At 44.7% G+C, this 21,170-nt stretch overlaps 1 protein-coding gene across 2 annotated transcripts in view; it reads left to right on the forward strand.

The window, feature by feature from the left end:
• The window catches only part of GRIN2B (glutamate ionotropic receptor NMDA type subunit 2B), a 200,250-nt gene that overhangs the window by 165,017 nt on the left and 14,063 nt on the right, over window positions 1–21,170 (forward strand). For both annotated transcript variants that reach the window (XM_080557268.1, XM_080557267.1), the window contains exons 6-10: window positions 2,227–2,435; window positions 2,742–2,913; window positions 3,593–3,746; window positions 5,298–5,423; window positions 8,481–8,710. In XM_080557268.1, the coding sequence (XP_080413394.1) occupies window positions 2,227–2,435; window positions 2,742–2,913; window positions 3,593–3,746; window positions 5,298–5,423; window positions 8,481–8,710 (891 nt within the window). The remainder of the gene's footprint in view (window positions 1–2,226; window positions 2,436–2,741; window positions 2,914–3,592; window positions 3,747–5,297; window positions 5,424–8,480; window positions 8,711–21,170) is intronic.

A 21,170-nucleotide genomic window follows, 5' to 3' on the forward strand; every position in this document is an offset into this window, starting at 1 on the left:
CTCTGTCAATGAGCAGGAAGGGCAGGGTTGAGCAGACCCTGGGTGAGCATATGAGTGTATGCTTTCTATACCCTCAGAAATGCACTTTGCACATCCAGGCTTAGATAGGGGTGTGAGTACAGACCGTCTGCTGTGGTAGCCAACGCTACTTGCCTTTTGTGGGTGGAAGAGGCCACCAGTTCCCTGGGCTCCCAGTCTGCCAACTTCCACCTGCTGCTCAAAGTGTACGTAAAAATTAAAACAACATCCCCCTGCCCAATCAAGTGAAAAAAAAAAAGAAGAAAAAAAAAGAGAGAAAGAAGAAAAATAGCTATGTACCCTGTTTGCTGGTCCAAGCAGGATGATTCTGGTGGTGGGGGAAGCATTAGGGGCAAACTTCCCTTAAAAATTTTTGGCAGCTGCTGCTTGTAAGGGTTCTTGGGGAGGGTAAAGCCTGCTGCCCAGCCACTTCACCCGCTTCTTACAAAAACTGCAGCCCTGCTCTCTCCGGGGTGCCATGTTCACACTGCAGGGATGCATGGGGAGGCTGCTGTCTCTGGGTGATTTCTTCTGCCTTTCTTCTCCTTCTACCAGCCCCCAGTGTGGGTTTTTCTTTCATGGCCAGATGAAGCGGCTGTTTGTTTGTTTTGAAGGTGACAAGTGTTTTATGTGAATTCTGGCTGCTCTCAAATGCCAAACCCCAGCTGGGCTTTGAGTTTCACAGAATAACCGCTGACACCTAATGAGCCTCTAATAAGTGCTTCTCCCTCCCTTTCTGTCATTTAAATAAATAAATGACGGAAATTTGGCGGTGGTGGGAGGTGGTGTTGGATTGCAGTGGAATGAAGCTTTTCTGTTTACCCACTGAGCAGGTACATCACCAAAACCAGTCACACAAGCCCCCCCTCCACTGCCTGTCCCCATGAAGGCGTCTCAGCCCTGGCCTGGGAGGCTTTGTTTGAGGATTGAGCAGGAAAGTTCCTTCTTGAGCCCAGTTAGTTTCTTGCCCTCCCAGCTGAGCTGCGAGCCAAGGTGCTAATTAGTGTCAGCTGTGATGAGGGGAAATGAGAACAGAGGCGAGACTTTGATAGTTCAAAGTGTAGTGGTTGTTCAGGTGTTTTCTTTTCCTGGAATTTTTGCAAGGAGCAGTCTACCATTGGCAGTGGGTGTGCTACACGCATCAACTCTTCGGGGAACGGAGTGGCTTCAAAACAACTCTTACTTGTGGCAGTAGGTATAAGGTGAAGGGGTCCCCATCCCCCTTCTCTGGTCTCTGAAGGTGTGATTTCTGTTTTCTGAAGAAATGGCAAATGAAAAGATATAAAATGGCAATATGTCATTATGGAAAAATAGCAAAAGTAGAAATAACAGATGCTGCTTGATTTTCATGTGTCAGAAACAGAACAATTGCTTATTTCCAGCTAACATATGCAACCAAGTCATTGTGAAAGGACAAGAGCAGGTATTTTAATGAGCCCTTAGCTGGGGATAGTGAGAACAACTATTAAACAAGCATCTCTGTCTATGTTCATCTCCTGTGAAGATACTCCTGAAATTGCTGAACACCTTCAGTTGAGCCTATCTCCTTTGGTTGCCTATCTCCTCTGTCACTTGGAAGAACTCAGTCCTGACTAGGAGTTGGCAACTTTTTTTCCAGAATGAGTTATTTCTGGACAAAGGCAGCTTTGGTTAAAATGAAACAATTTGATTAATTTCACTGAAAGCAAGCAAAGACAATTTTTTTGAAAAAATGTTTTGACTTTTTCAAGTGAGGTATTTCAATTTCTCTGTTTCAAAATTGCATTTTGTTTCAGGGTTGTTGTTTTTTTTGGCATATATTTCTCCTCTTTTTTACAGAAAAAATTACCATTTTTATTGTGGCTAGCAGAGTGAAATCAACTTTTCAGGAGACAACAAGCTACATGGTTGTTGCTTGACTGAGAAAGCTCAAAGACATCATGTCTATTTGACTAGGGTGATGGTATCCCCTTTGTCATCCACTCACTTGCCCAGAGGCTGAGACCATCAGAGAGATGAGACACCCCCAGACTCTTGCTCTCTTTCTCTCCCTCTCCCTTGGTTTGAACCCATTTCCTCAGAGCCTTCCCCCCAGAAATATCTCTGTCCAACACAGCCGTGAACTTGGGTTCTCCAGAGTGGTTCTCCTGCCCGGGCCTGGGGGAATGCGTTTGATACAGAGGGACGGGGCAGCTAGAAGTCTATTTTGTGTTGTGTGTGTCTCCACAGGTGGGGAAATGGAAGGAAAAAAAGCTGCAGATGAAGTATTATGTGTGGCCCCGCTTTGAGCTGTATCCTGACTCTGAGGAACGTGAGGACGACCACCTGAGTATAGTGACCCTGGAAGAGGCACCGTTCGTCATTGTGGAGAATGTGGACCCCCTAAGTGGCACCTGCATGAGGAACACTGTCCCTTGCCAAAAACGCATTGTGACTGAGTATGCATCCCTGGGTTTTTCTCCTCCCATTGGGTTCTCCCTTCTCAGCAGAAAGTAGAGCCTATTGGGCCAATACTGGCACACCCTGATAATCCTTTTTAGAAAAGTCACCTCGCTTTGCTCAGTCTGGCCCATGCCCGTTCATGGCTGGCCCCACTGGGCAAGTCACTGCAGTGTGTCCAGCACAGATATCACAAGTGAAGTTCTCCACATTGTGTTGTGGGAGGGGGAGCACATACTGACAGCAGAGGGGAATTAAGGGAATATTCACCAGCCTTCTAACCCATTATTGTTGTGATTGTTCAGGAACAAAACTGATGAGGAGCCAGATTACATGAAGAAATGTTGCAAGGGGTTCTGCATTGACATCCTCAAGAAAATCTCAAAGTCTGTCAAGTTCACCTATGACCTCTACTTGGTGACTAACGGCAAGCATGGGAAAAAAATCAATGGGACATGGAATGGAATGATTGGAGAGGTCAGCAGCAAAGGGAGGGCATGGTGGGCTTCATTCTTGGGCTGGGTGCTATAGGTCAGGTCCAATCTCCCATCATTTATTGTGTGCCCTGCCAGGGAAAGGACAGAGGTGACTCTATAGAAATGATTGGCTTGGATTCTTTCTGGGTGCTGTGTGAATTAATCTGCTCTGACACTCTGACCATGACCACCTTTCCTGTTTGACGATTAATTATTATTCCCTATAGTGTCACAAATTTTGCCTTTATAGTCAAAGAAAGAGTGTGATATCCGTGCACCAAAGAGGCTGCAACCTAGATTAAGCTTAGATCATATATAAGATGTATAAAGAATGAAATAAGACTTTGCAGTGTTAGAAGGAGGAGAAAGCAAGGACAGAAAAATGAGATAAGACGTCTTCTCGGTGGATGATGTGTTTATCCTAAGACCTCTGCGGATTTATTTTTTATACGCATACCAGCTTTGAGGGGAAGATAAATGTCTATAGATTCACTGAAAGAAAAAGGTGTCCTGATGAAAGATTAGAAAGGAGAAATGATAGAAACAATATAGGGAATGGGATTACAGGAGTAAAAAGGACTGCATGGAGAGAAAGGAGGGTAAGAAGGGGCTAGGTTGTGGTGCTTGAGAGGGGCTAGCCTTGGGTCTGTGCATGTGAACTCTTCTTTTCTGTCTTCCAGGTTGTCACCAAACGGGCCTATATGGCTGTGGGATCCCTCACGATTAATGAGGAACGTTCAGAAGTGGTGGATTTCTCTGTGCCCTTCATAGAGACGGGAATCAGCGTCATGGTGTCACGTAGCAATGGAACTGTCTCACCTTCTGCCTTCTTAGGTATCATTTTAGTCTAAAATTAAAATTTCACCCAGTGTTCATAAAAAATTAGGTGAAGGTTACTTGTGATTCTTAGCCTGAAAGTCCCTTTTTGGGAATACCTGTGGGACAGGTATATAAAAATAAACTGTGATGTTTTAGTTCTAAATCCCAAGCAAGTGAAATCCAGGCAAACGCAAACAAGCACTGCCCAGAAGTTCCAAGGCATTTCTCAGTAATCCTAGCAAAGAACGGGCTCAGGGTTGTCATCTACCCTACAGCATGTGGTATCCCAGTGACTCAACTAATAGCATGTTCAAACAGTGTAGGCCAGAAAAAAAAATTGATTCAAACCTTAGAGCTGGTATGTGACTGTACTTAGTGATAACAATTAGCAAAGAATTGCTGCGCTTTCAGAGACATTATTTGTAAAGAGAATATTAGCTTGATCCTCCCTTGACAAAGCAACTGGAGGAAGTTAGAGATCTAACAGAGCTTTTGAAAAAGGGTTGAGCCGTCAGTTCTTTGCTGACACTGTGCATCCCAGTAAAATGGTTCCTGTTGCTCTTCAGTGGTGGAGGGTGGTCGGAGAATGCAGAAGTGATACTGCATTTCCCCCAGGCATCCATGCCTTCCCAGTAACTACTATTTGGCTTTACAAAATGCTTTATGATGCAGCAAACACAGCATATGAGTTATATAATTACTGTCTGCTCTCTGCCAGGAACCTGAGAACACTTACAGAAATAATTTTATATGGGCAAAGAAAGTTTTCCAAACTCCTCTTGAAGAAGGAGTTTCATTACTGCTTACTCTTCAGCAATTTTTGCCTTTAGCCAAGGCAAATTGGCTTCCAATATTTCATTCATATTACTGGGGTGTGTAAAACCAACAATAAACTAAACTCCAAATTTTTAAATTAAAATCAAAATCAAGTTGCAATATTGAGTATAGTGTGGACCAACGTCCTAGGTTTCTTTGATCTGGTACAGTACCATCTTCACCTGTTTGTGCTTGCAGATGGAGAAAACCTAGCAAAGATCAAGCACTTGCAGAATGTGAATGCTAACATTTCTAGAATGAGCCAGTGTTCCTGTTGCTACAGGAATGGAATAGCTGAAAAACTACTATCATTATGGCTGAACCTCAGAAATTTGGAGATGCTCTTTGGCTCAATAACATCTTGAAAGTTGGATCCTTGTTTGAAACTCTGCCAGTTCTGTTTGATTTTCCCCCACTCTCTCCAGATGGTGCTGGAGGACTTCCTGGGAACAATCTTTTATCAATGCATTTTATTTTATCAATGCATGTCACAGCGGCTGCATGTGGTTCCAGATGGAGCCATGTGTCACAGATGTAGCTGTAAGAATGAATGCAGTCATTACAGGAAAAGGAAACTACACTTCTACTAATTCAGGACATTTCTCAGACTGGGGTTGAAGGCATCTCCATAACTCCTGTATTTCCCAAGCCACACACTCTCACTGGGGTGCTCTGGAGGGCAAAGGAAGGGAGGGGCGAGGTGGCTGCGCTACGTTGGGCCTTTCAACATGTTTTTTTCTTCCTCTCTAGAGCCATTCAGTGCTGATGTATGGGTGATGATGTTTGTGATGCTGCTTATCATCTCTGCAGTGGCCGTCTTTGTCTTTGAGTACTTCAGCCCTGTGGGCTATAATCGGTGCCTTGCTGATGGCAGAGGTAAGGGGAGCTGCTCCTTGCCATGAACCTCTCTTGCTTCCAATCCCGGCTCCTTCAGCACCAGCATTTCCTTTGTATTAAATGTGATGCAGATACAGCCCACTCTGAGCTGTGGGTTCAGACTGAAGAGGACAGGGAGGGAGGTGGAAAACGGCTCTGAAGAGAACAGATGTAGATAATAGATAATTTGCTTGGCTTGGGAGACTGAATGTGGCGTCTTTCATCTCTAAAGCACACACTAGCTCCAATTTGTTTCTCATTGAGGGGAAATGGGTGCTGGTAACTGGTGCTGGCAGTGCCTGCGGCGCTGCTCTCTCTGAGGCAATCAGCGGGCTCTCTGTTGTCAATCTGCCCTTCAGTGCTACGTCTACCCAGAAAAGAAGCAGCTCTGCCGGCCCCCCGGCATAGTGCTGTCCTCCAGAGCCCACATCTGTCAGCTGGGCACGTCCTTCCCCTGCTTGGCTCTCTGGTTTGCCAAGGCCAGCTGAGAAAGTGGGAAGCTTATTTCCCTGGGCGTGGGCGAGGAATTATCTTGTAAAGGCAGGAGGAAAGATGGGAACAAGTGAGTGACCTAACTGTGTGGTTCTGAACTTCAGAAGACAGCCCAATGAGTTAAAGAGAGGATGAAGAGACAGCCTGATAGACAGCATTTTTTGCCTTATTGGCATGAAGACAATTAGCAAGTTTAACCTGCTGTCATCTCCTTATCTTCACCCCCTGACAAGTCAGCACTTCAAACCTTTCTGGGACTTACTGGTCCCAAAATGGGACCAATGATGGGAGAGAGTCCAGAATGATGGGTGGGAGACAGTTACTGGAAAATGCACTCATTTGCTCACCAGTCTAGTACTTTGAGTGAATTCATACTATCAGATTAAAGGGGACTGAAAAAAAAAAAAAACAAGCAAGTGTTAATAGGAATGCAGGCAGAACCACATACACAGGGAAGTGGAGAACTCCCTTATCGTGGAACTGTGTAAGGCCTTCATGGCAACTACTCTTAACCACACAGATCTTTGGATACAAGTAAATATTGTTAAACCTGTGAGTCTCCTGGGAGGTGTTAATACAGGTGTGTAACTGGAAGCAGTTTTTAACACAGGTGTGCAGTCATGCAGTTATTAAGTTAGCTGAACTGCAGCTGCAGTATCAATATTTCTGAGTAATTAGGAACGGTAGTGCATGATCAGGCAGATATTATCGCTGACAGACGTAACGTGAAGATGTAGAAAGCAGCTGCAGAGACTGCAGTGCCTGTTTGGTAATGAATGCTCTTGCTAATGTTTCTTTGGCTGCATTCAAACTAATCTACCATGGCATAACCCTGCTCTCACACCTGGATTTTCTCTTTAAGGACATCCAAGAATTTCTTTCCAAGACAGGCAGGCATACCTTAAAGCCTTAGCCCCCAGTTATGTTGGTTTGTTTTTGTTGGTTCACTCAAAGTTTGAGAGCTCAGAATGATTTGGGTCCCTGGTGTGGACTGGAGACCCCCATTGCTGTCTTGGTTTGTGGCTGACAAAGTAACTGTGAAAGCAGATGGGGTGATTGGTGGAGAAGGAACTTGTCAAGATTTCCTCGCACTCCACAATTCCCACTAGTGTTTTGCAGGGCTTGCACTCATGTCTTAGGGCAAGTCCATACCTTGCAGTACTGCACCTTACATATGCACGTGGCTTAGATATCTCACTCATTTGAGTAAAGAAGAATTTAAAACTACCGCTCCAGAATGTAAAAAAGGCAAGGAGTGTCAAACCATGCTTCTTGTAGCAACTTTGCCTCCCTGGCATCTAGAGGCTCTAGTTTTGCCAGGTGATGATTCTACTTAGAACTTGGCGTGCAGTTCCCAGAGTGAAAAATGAGCCCCTTGAACCTTTCAACTGCATTTAGAGTGCACACAGTTAGTGCTTTGAGATGATCCATAAGGTTCCCTGCTCAGCACTTTGGAGAGGAGCTATCAATAGACTTTCTTCCCTTTTGTTTCTGCGCTGGAGCCAACTGTAACCACAGGCAGCAGCACCAGGCTCCAGGCTACCCAAGGAAGGAGGTAAAACATGGGATGCTAAACCAAGGGGTTGCAGAGCTAGGGTAGCACCACTGGAAAAGTGACAGGCACTACTTGAACTGTGCCAGAGGGCTTCAGTCCTAAGAGAATCTTCTCAGTGCCTGAAGCAGGATCCTTACAGTAATTCCAGCTGCAGTCTCCCTGACAGCTTCTCTTGCGCTCCAGTTGAACAAATTTTGGTTTTGGTTCCCACTAATGGCACCGGCGTATGCTGGGGATCTGAGACTGCTGAGAGTCAGCCAGGATTTCATGAGGTTTCAGGCATGGTGCTTCATGAGCACACGTGGCTTTTGGGATATGAGTGAGTTTCTACTCTGAAAAGTGAGTTAAGGGGAAAATATCAACTTCGTAAACATTGTATCTGCTCTTGAAGCTGCTGATTTTCTCGAGAGACTGAAGTATATGTCACATGTAGCTTAGATGCAGCACATGGAGACAGGGAGTTGGTTCTTCTCTAGCTTGTGCATCATCAACAGCCTGGGTAATGAAATGCTCTTGCAGAGGTATTTGCAGAGCCTTGTTATTTCAGATAGTGCTCTTCATGCACTGGTCCAAGTACAGTGGTGGCCATATTTTGCACAGGTGTGTATTGAGAGTTCAAGAACAACATCACTGTTGAACAGCTAGAAATGAGGATAGAGTGTTTTTAACCAAACTCTTTTTCTATTGACTATACTTGAACTGAAATTTAATGTTTCAAATTCTACATTTTCTAATCAGGTACAAAAAAATCCTTATATAAGGCTTCATTGGAAATCCGTGAGATAGAATAAATACAGAAGCCTGAGGATATTTTAAAAAATCACTTTTCAGGGTCATGGTTTGCTTAGATATAGTGTCTTGAACATGGGAGCACAGCTGTGGACATTCATCTCACGTGGGAATATCTCTGCTCTTAACTCTGAAGTCAAAGCATGTATGTAAAGAGAAATGCATTCCTCTCACTTGTTTTGAGATACTCACTGTGGGGTCTTGTTTCTCAATCACTCTAGAGCCAGGAGGTCCCTCTTTCACCATTGGCAAAGCTATCTGGTTGCTGTGGGGGCTGGTGTTCAACAACTCTGTGCCAGTGCAGAATCCCAAGGGTACCACTAGCAAGATCATGGTGTCAGTGTGGGCCTTCTTTGCTGTCATCTTCCTGGCCAGCTACACTGCCAATCTGGCTGCCTTCATGATCCAAGAAGAATACGTGGACCAGGTGTCTGGCCTGAGCGACAAAAAGGTAATGGATCCACCCAAACCCCCAAAGCAGCCTTCTTCACAGAAGAGACTGCTCTACCCTTTCTCCTTTGCTTTTACTGGGAAAATGTCCAGGTTTTGTCAGTTACGACCTTTCTGTAGTCCCTCATTTAAATAGCACAACTGCTCTTTGCTGGTATTCAATTGCATTTTTACACATTTTAAGCACTTCAGAAGTGAATTATGGAAGCTGAACTGAACTGTGTTTACTTGAATGATCCTAAACAACACTTTGATTGGCAGCAAGAAAGGAATTAATGCTGCTTTGGAAGTGACGTGTATAATGTCTGTAACCCGTTTTTTGAGGATGAAATAATTTGTCTATGTGGGAACTGTGACCATTAGGCTAGCAAATATGATCTGTTAGTTTATTCTGGGGACGAGTTCTGCCCATGGGGGTAAATCAGCTTGGCTTTGATGATTTACTGTTGCTTGCATTTTAAGTTATACTGCCATTTTTTCAAGGCCTTTGGAGGCTTAGCACAAGAGATCGTTCCCTGTTCAGAATGTGTTTCACTGCCTTGTTTACATGCACTGAATTTTGTTCTCGCAGAGCATTTGCTTTTGTTGGGCTTTGCACACCGAGGATTTTGAGGAGATTGCTCATGCATTCAGGGTAGCACTGTCTGGCTCATGAGGGTCTGAAGCTGTGCACACTGCTTTATTTTTGTTTTGTTGCAAGGTTACTCACAAGGAATTGAGTTCTGCAAGGCTCGATTACCCATGCTGAATTTGTTACTCAGTCACTGGGGCTGCTTAAGGGGTCATGTCATTGTAGGGCAACCAAATGGCAACAGGCTACACACATCGCTGTTGAGGATGGCAGCAAGAAGAGGAATGCAGGTGTCAGTTTGCTGCTGCTGGACTGGTTTTAGTTACTGTCTCTTGAGTCCCCCGTGACAGTCTAGAAATAAATTGCGGCCAGGCCTCCTGTATGTACCGTGTCCTGTGCAGCAGGATGGAAATTCCGTAATGGATTCATTTTTAAGAGATTTTTTTTTCCTCTTTTGTTGTTTTTTTCCTGTAATGAAATATGGCACAGATAATACAATCCATGCAAAAGTGCTCCTGTTATTTGTTTTAATTCCAACCTCAATTTGTTCCACAGTGTCTCCACAATTGCAACGTGCTGTGTTGAGGGGGGGGGGGGTGAGAAGGAGGATGTTTTTCTGACAGGCAGAGGTTGTAGCAGAGACACCTGAGAAACTGTGGACTCCCTCAGACTGAAAGACGCTGTTCAAAACCAACCAGCCCTACCAGAGTTAACATTAGTTTGTCATCATTAGGTTTTCAACTGTTTGAGCTAAATGAGGTAGTTCATACCTGTGATCTATTGTTTCAGGCTGTGCCTAGGCTCATGGAGAGAGCTATGCTTTCATCCTCATGTTTTTCAAAATACTTTCCATACCTGCAGAGATATGTGTGTGAAATACCAATTGAAAGTGGTAACTCCTGGAGCTTCACAGAGGCTTTGGATATAGGTCTCTAGTCCTATTTTGGTCAATATCACTGTAAGGTTGTCTGTGTGTATTGGACGGAGGTAATTTTCTTTTGCTTTTCTTTGCTTACATACCTCTTTTTGCTTTTGCTTACCTAAAGCACGTGCTGGGTGTCTTGGGGAAGAAAAAGGTCACAGCACATACTCAGATGGTTGTGATGTGCCTCAAACACGGCTGCTAGTGCAACTGCAGCATATGGGTAAAATTATGATCTACCACAGCATCTGGAACCAGATGAAAATTTGCTGGTAAAAACTGAAGGCCAACTGCTGCCTCTGGAGAATAAAGACAGGTGGGAAAAACTCCATCCAAAAGGCTGAGTGAGCGAGCTTGATCTGCTGGGCTCTTGGATTTCCACTCTGTACACGCAGAGGAGCCTTGCAGAATTTGAGAGCAGTCATTCTGGTATCCATTGCCTTGCTTCAGGATGCCCTAGTTGGGAAATTCACCTTTCTGAATCTCCTCTCTTTCCCTGTTTCAAAGCTTGCACACTGCTTGCAACCCCCTCAATGCACATACCCCAGAGATGGAGGTGTGTTGTGCTCTTCCTCCCTTTTCCTGCCAGCTTAAATTAGCCACTTCAGATTTTCAAAGGCGGTCTCCTTGGATGCTGTGGGCCTTGCCCCAGGAAGAGCTGCTCCAAGAGCTGCCTACAGCTGTTGACCTGCTGCTTACCCACAAGAGCAGGCTGAAACGCTTCAGCCGTCTAAGAACTGGGATGGTGTCTTGGCTGTGCCCCAGCATTTCCTTCCTAATTCAAGACTGGGCTAACGTCAAGCCCCTGCTGTGCTATGGGGATGCTTGAACAGACCTGTCTGAGCTAGACAGGGTGGTAGGTTGGATGGAGGGTGCCTGGAGACTTGCTGTGCTGAGCTTCATGACCTCTGCTGCTCCCCCCCCCAGCCCTGAAGGTGCACTCTGGTGGTGTTCACCCTGCTCAGTGCCACACATTTGTGCTCAGCTGGCCAAAAATTGATGCCAGAGCGGGCCCAGGAACCCACGTTCCCCCACGTTAACCCTTGCAGCTGCTAAATAACACATCAAGCTGTGTCTCTTAAAGCCAGTGCAGGTGTGGGCAGGTTCAGGGAGGAGAAACTTGCTCCTCTTGGGCAGCAGCGCTGGCCCTGCGTGTCCTGCAAGCGAAGAGCTGGTCTGATGGCATCTCCCTTCCAGCCATGCCCTCCTGGCTTGCCCTCCTCCTGCACCGATGCCAAACCATCGCTTGTCACCTCCTCCAGGCCACCTTGTGCAACAGCGTGGCTGGATGTGGTCCCGGCTGTGTCTGTCCAGAGGCTGCTGCGGCCACCACCCCCTGCAAAAGCCTGGACAGCAAGGTGGCCTGTCACAGGGTACCGCGGCCAGCTGCCAGGTCTGGATCTTGTCTGTCTGTAATCAGGAGATGTAACCCAATTTCCTATAACCGGAGAGCTTCAGACACATTAGAGAAACAAGTGCCTGCGGTATTTCGGTCTAACGAAGGCAATAAATACAGGGAAGATTACATAAAATGAGCTAATGTGTGAAATAATCTAATAGCTATACATAATTTCCATTCATATACAGTAGTAATAGAATAAAAGCAAATGTGGACCGCCAGCAGGACATTTAAATAAAATAATTTAGAATGCAGTAGGTTAATAATAATAATAACAACAAAAAAAAGTATCCGTGCCTATAAATTAGTTGAAAATGCCAAAGAAGCTAATAAAGTATTAAAATGGTAATTTTGTAATTGACATAAAAAGGAAAGAAATGGATTTCTGTATGCCTGCAAATTAATACAGATTGTTGGAATTTCACATGTATTTGATTTATTTGCTTTTTAAGAAGTTAATGAAATGTTGAGACAATGGGTCTGTTTCTATGCAGCATAGGTCAGCAGATTTTTTTGAATTGATAACTTTTATTTCCAAAAAAAATAAAAGTTTTGGAGTTTAAACTGGCCAAATTTTATTACTGAAAAAAATCTTGGGAGTGTGCAAGAAGGCAGAGAGAAATTCTGATATTTGCCAAAGTAGACCATTTTAGTATACTTTTAACAAAACATTTTGTTTGATATTTCTGATGTGTATTTTTTACTTACTTATTTTCTAAAGGCAGTAATCATAAAATTGACCTATATTTAAGAAAAAGGAAACAAAAAAGATTTTTCTGTAATGAAGGAAAGGGATGGAAAGAGATAACTGAAAGACAAAGAAACACGGTATTCTGAGGTGAATTAAGCATTTCAGGTTGATACAAAGCAAAAATCTCGCTGAAGAAACTGCAAAAATGAATCTGCTTTATTCCTGCACTAATAGATGCTTGGCCATGAAACTGAAAAATGAATTATTTCCCACATTGTACTCTGCGGCACATTAAATGTAAATTATACAAGGATCCTAGATATCCAGAACACTTAAGCGTGTGCTTAACTTTGCGCTCATGAGTGGTGATATTAAAGTCAATGGGCTATTATTCACATGATTGAAGTTAAATGCCTTTCTGAGCTTGCAGCTTTTGTACAACAAATACCTGCTCTGGAGAAGGCTAGGAGAAACGCAGAGCAGATATAGCTGCCAGCCAGAAATTTTTCCAAAGAGACCGTAAGTGGGGCTCGGTCTTCAACCCAGAAAGGTGCGTCAGAGGGAAGACTGTCTAAGTGTATTGCTTGGAGGCAGCACAAATCTTCCACAGGATTACACATTTACTGTCCATGGACAGTTGTGGTACTTTCACAGATTTCTGCATGACACAAAGGAAATTTTATGTGGCAATGTCCAAAAGCAGAAAATATGTAATCCTCTCAATAGCAGTATGATTTTTTACTGTAAAAACCTCTGTGGAGATTACAAATTAGCTAGAAACAAGTAAAACCATGCCATTTCCAGTGGAGACCATGCCCAGTCCTCTTGTGATAAAGCAGAACCTTTCTTCAAAATCCGTAGAGTCCTAGCCTGAGACACATCCTACTTGGCCAAAAAATAACAAAATAGTGTCCCCAAACCTTACACCATAAAGTTGAATTTCTTTCCACAGTGCTTCTCTGGGGGTAACATTTTCCTGTAAATAAGTTGAACTGCATTCAGTCTTTTGTTTCTGTATGACCTTTATATATAACATTAGCGGTACTGACTAGTGGTTGATAGGACAAATGTTGGTTCATAGTGAAGTGCAGAAATTCAGACCTCTGAAAGTCTCAAATTTTATGCCTTAAAATCTGATGATTTCTCTATCTATTTGTAAATCATCATATAAAAATAATAAATAGTGCAGTATATGCAGTTTAATTGCATATTATTCTAAAATCTCCAAAGGAATAAATAAGTACAGCTTATCACATTAGTAATACATCTTTCTAACCAGTGACTTACATTTACTGTATACATAAATATGAACACAGATAATCTTTTATAATTGTAGATAAGTCCATTTATCATAGATTTAATCATCCTTCATTCTTCAGCCTGACATAATCTTTATGTTTTTTGAAATCCTTTCAACAAACCTCCATGTCCATGTGCTAAAAAGTGATTCAGTAGTTTTATGGCTATAAATCTATAAATGTTTAAAGTCAGTGTGGTTTCAAGTGTGTGCTCCCCCACACCCCCTTCAGTTCTACTTTCTTTGTCATTCCCCCTCTTATTTAAGCTCAGTGCTGTGTAGCATTGAGCAGCAAGGAGGCTGCGATATGCTTTAGCTTCGGCTCAGCCTCTCAGGATACTCTCTTTTTTTGTCAATCAGGAGGGATTTAGCAGCAGTAAAAACTTGTAATGGGACTCTTCAGGATTAGTGGCAGTTTAAATGCAGTTGGGAACTTGAGCAGGTAGAATGCAAGGGGAGGAGATACACAAAGCAAGACCGTAGGCTGAGTCTATCCTTGCTGGAAAGGGAAGAATGCAGCACAACCCCGCTGGCTTTGCCCATGGTGCAGGTGGAGGCTGCTGGAGGAGGGAGGTCAGCTACATAGCCACAGAGCATTCCTTAGCTTCCAGATTTTTCATTCCTCCTGGTGTTTCCCGAGCCTCAGCCATGGCCAGCCCTTCCTTTTCATCTTCCTTCTCACCACCTCTCGCAGCTTGCCCTTTGGAGATGCTGGGAAAACTTGGTTGCTTCTGTGCTAATTGCTTGGCAGCCTGGAAAACGTTGTCTTTGGAGAGTTGCGTAACAGGAGGGGGGAGGGAAGCAAAGGATTGTCCTGCTTCTTGCATTGGTGTAAGTCAGCAGAGAAAGAGGCGATGAATATTTTTATTTATTATTTATACAGTGCCATAAATGTACTTGGCACTCTGCAGTCAAATAAAAGATAATGGCCCTGACGCCAGGATTTGGCAGCCTGAGAAGTGAGAGCTGACCTCCCTCATCTGAAAGATCAGGGATGATATCCTTGTGGGAAAGGGATGGAAGGATGAGATCTACAGGATTAAAAATATATATATAACAACCCAACTCGCTGCAAATTTCATTGCTTTAGTCTAGCATCAGGTTGCTGAAGCGGGTTGGCTACTATTTGTGCTTGAAAGATAAGAGGCTCTGACCTGCCTTTCTTAGTAACGATGGCTGAAAACCAGAGTTCCTCCCTCCCCCACCAAACTACATCATCTGAATTTCTCAGAGAGTTTCATAATTTGTTAACCAGCTGTCTCATGTGCAAACAAAGCAGATTTCAAATTCCTCTGTACTTAGCTGCCACCTCTCCTCTCAAGGTCTTTTTCATCAGTCAATTTTCTCCCTCTGAATGAACAGGTACACTTCCAACAGTATTAACATAAGCGTGCTAACCAGCATCTTTCTGCCTCACTAATTTCTGTTTTGTGCTTGCCTGAGATTATTCAGAATGTGCCTTTCGCCCCATTGTGTTTGACTTCCAAAGAAACTGACTTCCAAGGATGAAATACATGGCATGATTTGATGCTGGGAGAAACAGGTTATCTCCAGCTTACATACATGCAAGCAAAACTTGAGTGTCCTGTAGGTAATATCACGTAGCCCACATAATTGTAACAGATATGACTGTGTGTATATCTAATACCACACCCGCTAGTATTGGGGCTGTGCAAGGAGCTTTCATGTCTGGCTGGTGAAGCTCAGCGATTCTACTACAGGTGCTGTTTTCTGGTCAAGCTTGAGAGACACCTAACAGTGTGGCTGCCATGAAGCCCGTAGCCTGCCAAACGTGTCCTGAGGAAGTTTTAAAGCCTTAGTGTTATCTTTTGGGCAGAGAGGCTGCACGGGTTCCACATAATGCTCACACACTCGGCAGCTGGGTGGTACAGTCTCAGGAGAAGCCTGTTTTTCTGGCAGTGGGTGGACTCTGTCCACGTGTGAGGGTGCGATCCCTGAATGGCGGCCTAGGCCTGGGGTGTCCATAAGGCCTGGGCCAGCAGAAGGGCCGTGTGGTCCCAGCACGTGCTTGTAGATCTGGCTGCGGAAGATGTGGGACCCCTTAAATGCCATCTGTGAGGCATCAGGCTGCCCTGCCTAAGGTTTGCAGTCTTCTGCTCTGTGCAGAAGCAGCACAGAGCAGGTCTGCACGGAGCAATCCAGCTCGCAAAGAGGCTGCACAGTCCTACAGTGTGCACTGCTCTGGCAATAACTGCATGTGGTGGAGGCTTCTTCCACCAACTGGGTTTCTGCTTTCATCTCAGTTATTTTACAAGGGCAACTATTTTTAAAGCTGCTATATTTGAACTCCTTTCTTTTACTTTCACCTGCCCCCACCCCCCCCACCTCTGCATTGTCCCTAGTTGCTCTGTTCCCTTCCCTGACCCACATGTGTTACTGTTTCACCACTAAACATTCATAGACATTTTTCTTCTTTTTGTGGGTCTGACCCACTCTGCATCTTCCTTTAGAACTGGCTTTAATCTAATTCTTTGCCAGCTTTGCTGCCGTCAGCTGCAATAACTGATAACTACTTTCTCAGACTTATCTAGAGGAATTCATGGGTGAAAGTGCTATGCAAAATAAGAAACATCACAGGGTATTTAACAATACAATAAACAACAAAATCAAGGTCTGAGGAAGCACAAGGATTTTTTATGACCTTCCGAAACTAACTAACTGAGTTGTATTGGATTTTATGCTGTTCGTTCCTTATTTATTTATTTATTTATTTATTTATTTAAAGTCAAGGGGTGTTGTTTGACTGGTGAAGACAAGAAACTGAGATTTTGCCACTGCAGTCTTAGGGCTGGTTTCTGCTTTGGGGCCTGACAATCAGGAAGAGCTGATGAGGCCGCTGGATTCTGACCTGTGAGGAGTCTCAGCCACTGCTGAGGGGGTGGAGAGTCATATCGTGAGGAAATGTGGAAGACGAGGAGAAATTGGAGCTAGAAGAAAAGGAAGGTCTGAAAATTTGCAGTCACTTGGAAGCAGCTGTGAGTTCCATGTTGGGAGTTAAAAAAATGTCAGTAACGTCAAAGCTTGGTGACTGTGCAGAGGAGAGAAAGATGCTTTAGGAGTGAAGCTTGAGAAACATCTGTACAAGAGATTCATGAGTAATAGAAGAAAGAGCAGCACAGTCTCTTTAGTCTGCTGTCCTCACAGATTATTGTACCAGTGCTGTGATTTAGGTTTGAAGTATGATTTTTTGCCTGTGCTGTTGTGCTGGCACACGCCTAGCTGGGATGCTGTCGTAGGAATATAAAAGTGCCCTGAACCAACATACCAGTAGAGCAGCCAGCTGGGAATCTGTAGAGCACTTCCTCTACCAGCATAGGTGATGGAACACAATTAGGTGGAAGCGCCTATGTTCATGGTCAAGCTAGATAATGAAAAGAATACAGGAAAAGCCCTGCAGATGGTGCTGGCAGTGATGACTGACATTCTGGAAACAAACTGGTCACCACCTGAATGCGGATCGGGGCACAGTTACAGCTTTGAAGACCTTGCAAGCTGCAGATGACAAGAGTAAAGGACAGGGTGGAAAAGATAAAATATAGAGAGGCAAATAGGAGAATAATAGTGAGCATTCTCTCTTACTTTGCCTTTATTTCCTTGGCTTCATTTTGCTGTGAGCTTTTAAAATGTAATGTTCTTTCAGCATCTTGGGGTCATGATCAGATTGTTCTTGGTACAATGGAGGTTGGGAGCAGGTCCACTGACCAAAGGCAAGTCAAGGAAAGCCATACTGGATACAACCAAAGGACAGCAGCAAGAACAGGTGGAGGTGTAGATAACATAGCAAAAAAAAGTCTGAGAGAACTGGGCTTCTTTATCCTCTGTGTGAGAATATGGGGGAAAAACAGTTCAATGGTGTTCGAAAACGTAAAAGTCACCTTCAGAGAGGAAAAGACTATTTTGATTTCCCTATCGATGGTGAAGGTCACAGAAAAATAGTGTACTTGGATTGCAGCAGGAAGGCTTTAGTTCAGACACTTGGATGAACTTCCCAATAGCAAAGCTGGGGTAGGTTGCCAAGGGAATGGGGAATCTCCAGTGGTGGCCATCTTCCACAGAAGGCTGGGTGAAGAGCTGTCAGGAATGGTGGTGTCTAGGAGAGTCCTACCAGAGAAAAAAGGGGCAGAGCAGACATCTTCTCGAGGCCAATTCCAGCTCTGTGATTTGTGGCATTGTTCATGGCGTGGCTTGGGTGACAACAATGACGTATTTGGGGGATATGAAAAGGACAAGGCTCGCCTCTTTGAGTGTCATCCATTAGCTGTGAAGGGGTTCCTTTCTTGGCTGAAACAAAGGATAAAGAAACACAATATCCTGGGCAAGATGTGCTACCGCAGTCACAAGTAGTCTGTCAAGATGTAAATGTAGAGACAGAGCTACCTTGGAGTTAGACCTGAAAACCACTGACCTAGCCTTTAATTTTTAACAAGTTCTGGTCAAACTCCTGTGCAAATATCCTGACTGGACTCTTAGGCAATGAAAAAGGTGCAAGCTAACTGCAGTGACATGCAGCTGAACCAGAGCAAAAGGGGACAATCAAGGATGTTTGGGCAATGCAGAGAGGTTGTGCTAAAATTATGCACTTGAGCATGGACTATGCTTTTCTAGCCTTATGTCACTAAATCTTATGTTACAGTTCACTAATAAATGCCATCTTTTTTAGAGATATTTGGCCTGTGTCACAACAGATATCTGCTGGTTGTAAGCCTGCCAAAAGAACAAGCAGATTGCTGCTTATAGGTGCCTGCGCAAAAGCTTGTGACTGATGCCCTGATTGGCAAGTTCAAGAGAGTGGTGAGCATTTTGGGCTGTCTGCTACCCACATCTTTTGGCTACCTATGCTTTTGGTGGGAGAAGCTGTCCAAATGGTCCAGAGGCTAAATTTGGTTGTACAAATGCAGATGTCTAGAACCGATATAGGTGCACTGGAGTATCCAAAATACCCTCAGGTATCTGGCAGATCTGACACTGGGGCTACAAGGGACCTGCTCCCAGGGTGAAATTCCCTGGGGCATTTCAAATGGCACTTACACGCCTGGTCAAATGAACTGAACCCAGAGTATCTAACATGGGCTCATGCTCTTTTGGATTTGCAGGTGACAGTGAAGCTGAACCTAGGGACCTTATTTTGGAGGGTCAGAGCTGTGGAGCTTCATGCAGTAGAAAATTTAATCTGAGGGTCTGGGCCTTACAAAGTGAAAGGAGCCACCACAGAGAAGCTGTGTAGGTATAAGATACTACACACACACACACACACACACTTACCCAGTTTTACCAGCTTGTTATGTTATGCAGCAGAGGATTATTTTTATTAAGAAGTGTAAAAGTGGATCAAAAGATGAAAAAGAGCCTTTTTGCTGTAAGACCTGCTGAGTTTGGGAAACTGCATTCAGTGCTATTGGCAAACACTTTACAGTGTAAACAGGGCCTACATCAGGCAGATAAATAAGTGCAGATGCGCTTTTCTGTATGAACCATTTGGTGATAGACAATATCTTTAAAAAAAAATCTCATCAGATTAATTGTGACCAATTAGCTATAACCCTTTCCCCTCATTCCTGAATCCCCTCCAATCCTGGCTGCCTGAATGGGAAGAGCTCCTATCACCTGTTTCATTATGCAGATTGATATTCGAACATCTGAGAACAATGCTGCTTTCTGCACGGCACGGCTCCAAATTGCTAATGAAACGTCTCTGCCAGACAAGTCACTTAAACCCGCTCCCACTGCTGCTGCCGACAGCGCTCACGGTGAGCCGCGGGGAGGGAGCAGGAAAGGGGCTCTCCACTTGGGGCGTGCTAATAGCCCCCAGCCTGTGTGTTTATGGCTCTCCAGAGCAGTGAGATCTCTGCCCTCTGACTCCGAGGGGTTACATTCACAAAGCTGTGGTCTGATTTGGACTTAATCTTCCTTGATTTCGATTTGTTGAGTGAGGGGTTGAGGAGGTGGGCAGCCTCCAGGCTCTGAACATTGTCGCTGCCTGTCCCAGAGCTGCCTTCAGTCTTGCCCCTCAGGCACGCTCAGTGTCTGCTTCCCGCCCCCAGGTCAGATGAGGCAAGGACCCATCTGTAGCATCCACCTCCCGCCTAAATTTAATGTGAAGCCAGCTGTCTAAGGCATCTTCTCTCACAGGTGAGAGGCTGTCATATCACCTCGTGTATGATGGGAGCATCTCATGACTGAGATCCCACAGTGAGCAGGAGGCTGCAGCTGGGGTGCACCTCCACCCAGGGCTCCTTGGGTGCAGGTCTGCCGTGGAGCCTTGCGGGTTTCCCCTGGGCAGTGTCCCCTTGAGGTCAGTAGGGCTGGGTGGCAGGACAGGTCCTGCTGCAGGCAGGTGTGAGGTGGGGCTTCTACACGAGCAGACCTTGTTTGCCACTCCCTGTGACTCTCTGCAGCCAGGTTTGCTCAGCAACCTGTGTGGTTGCTTATCTTCCCTTCCCCTGGTATCACTGTATTTTTTGCAAGAGTCTCACATAGCTCCTGTTTGCAGACGCCTGGGGCATGGTAACTGTGACTTAGGGCCCTGGCAGTGGTAATGATTACATGAAATTATGCGAGAGCTCTCTCATTAATCTAAATTCTGACCATTTCTGTCAATATCTGCAGTTAATTCCTTTATCAATATTTACTGAGGCCTTGAGATTACCTCTGCACAGGCTGTCTCCATGTAATGGCCCCGGCAGTGTGCCTCAGCTCCTGCCTCACGTCTCTCAGACTCCTTTTAGATCAGTGTGCCAAAGCACCCTGCTTCCTGGGGCTGACACCCTTGATCCAGACACACTCTCCCAGCCTTTGGGAGAAGCCATGTGAGTGTCTCTCATTACTAAATTCTTGGACAGCAGTGCCAATGGACTTTCCTCCTTATGGGTCTTCTCCAGTTCCTCCACAGAAGTTCCTCTGCCTTGTTGCCAGGAGAGGACACACTACATCCCCGGCTATCCCATACATTTTCCTTTACATGCCTTCCTGCTCCTTCACTATGAGTTGAGTTTTGTGGGGCACAAGTGAGCTAAGGTAGATGCAGCAGTTTCTGTCTCTGGAGAGCTCTTTGCAGATCCCTTCATCCCTGGACTGAGCTGTGCTCAGCTACTGTCGAGCAGCAAATATCAGTAATTTTCAGCTGCCATTTCCTGATAGGAAGTTGCATGCAGGTACCAGTATTAGTCCTGAGACATGGAGAAGTTTGCTACTTTTTTAGTGTCTCCATGGACTGTGGAGTCAACTGGGCATCAGTTGCTTTCAGCTTTGTGAACACAAATCCAGGAGGCTGGGGATGAGTACATGTGTTCCCCTTAGACATTAAAGCTAAAGATCTATGGTGTAGGTCCCATGTGGATCCTTTCAGACTGTTTCCTGTCTCATTCTCCACCGCTCTATGGTTGAAATGTGTGTGCATGTGGGTGTGTGGAGAAGAATTTGCATTTGCAGATCTGCTCTGACTGAGGAATGAACAGGGAGTAAGGGGTGATAAGTGAATGTGCAGTACATGGGTTTGTAGAAGCCATCAGCCTGGCTTTCTTCTCTGGAAACACACTTTTCCAGTTGCCAGAAAAAGTCTTT

Source organism: Anser brachyrhynchus, assembly GCF_964034855.1.
Source record: "Anser brachyrhynchus genome assembly, chromosome: 1".
Classification (NCBI taxonomy): Eukaryota; Metazoa; Chordata; class Aves; order Anseriformes; family Anatidae; genus Anser; species Anser brachyrhynchus.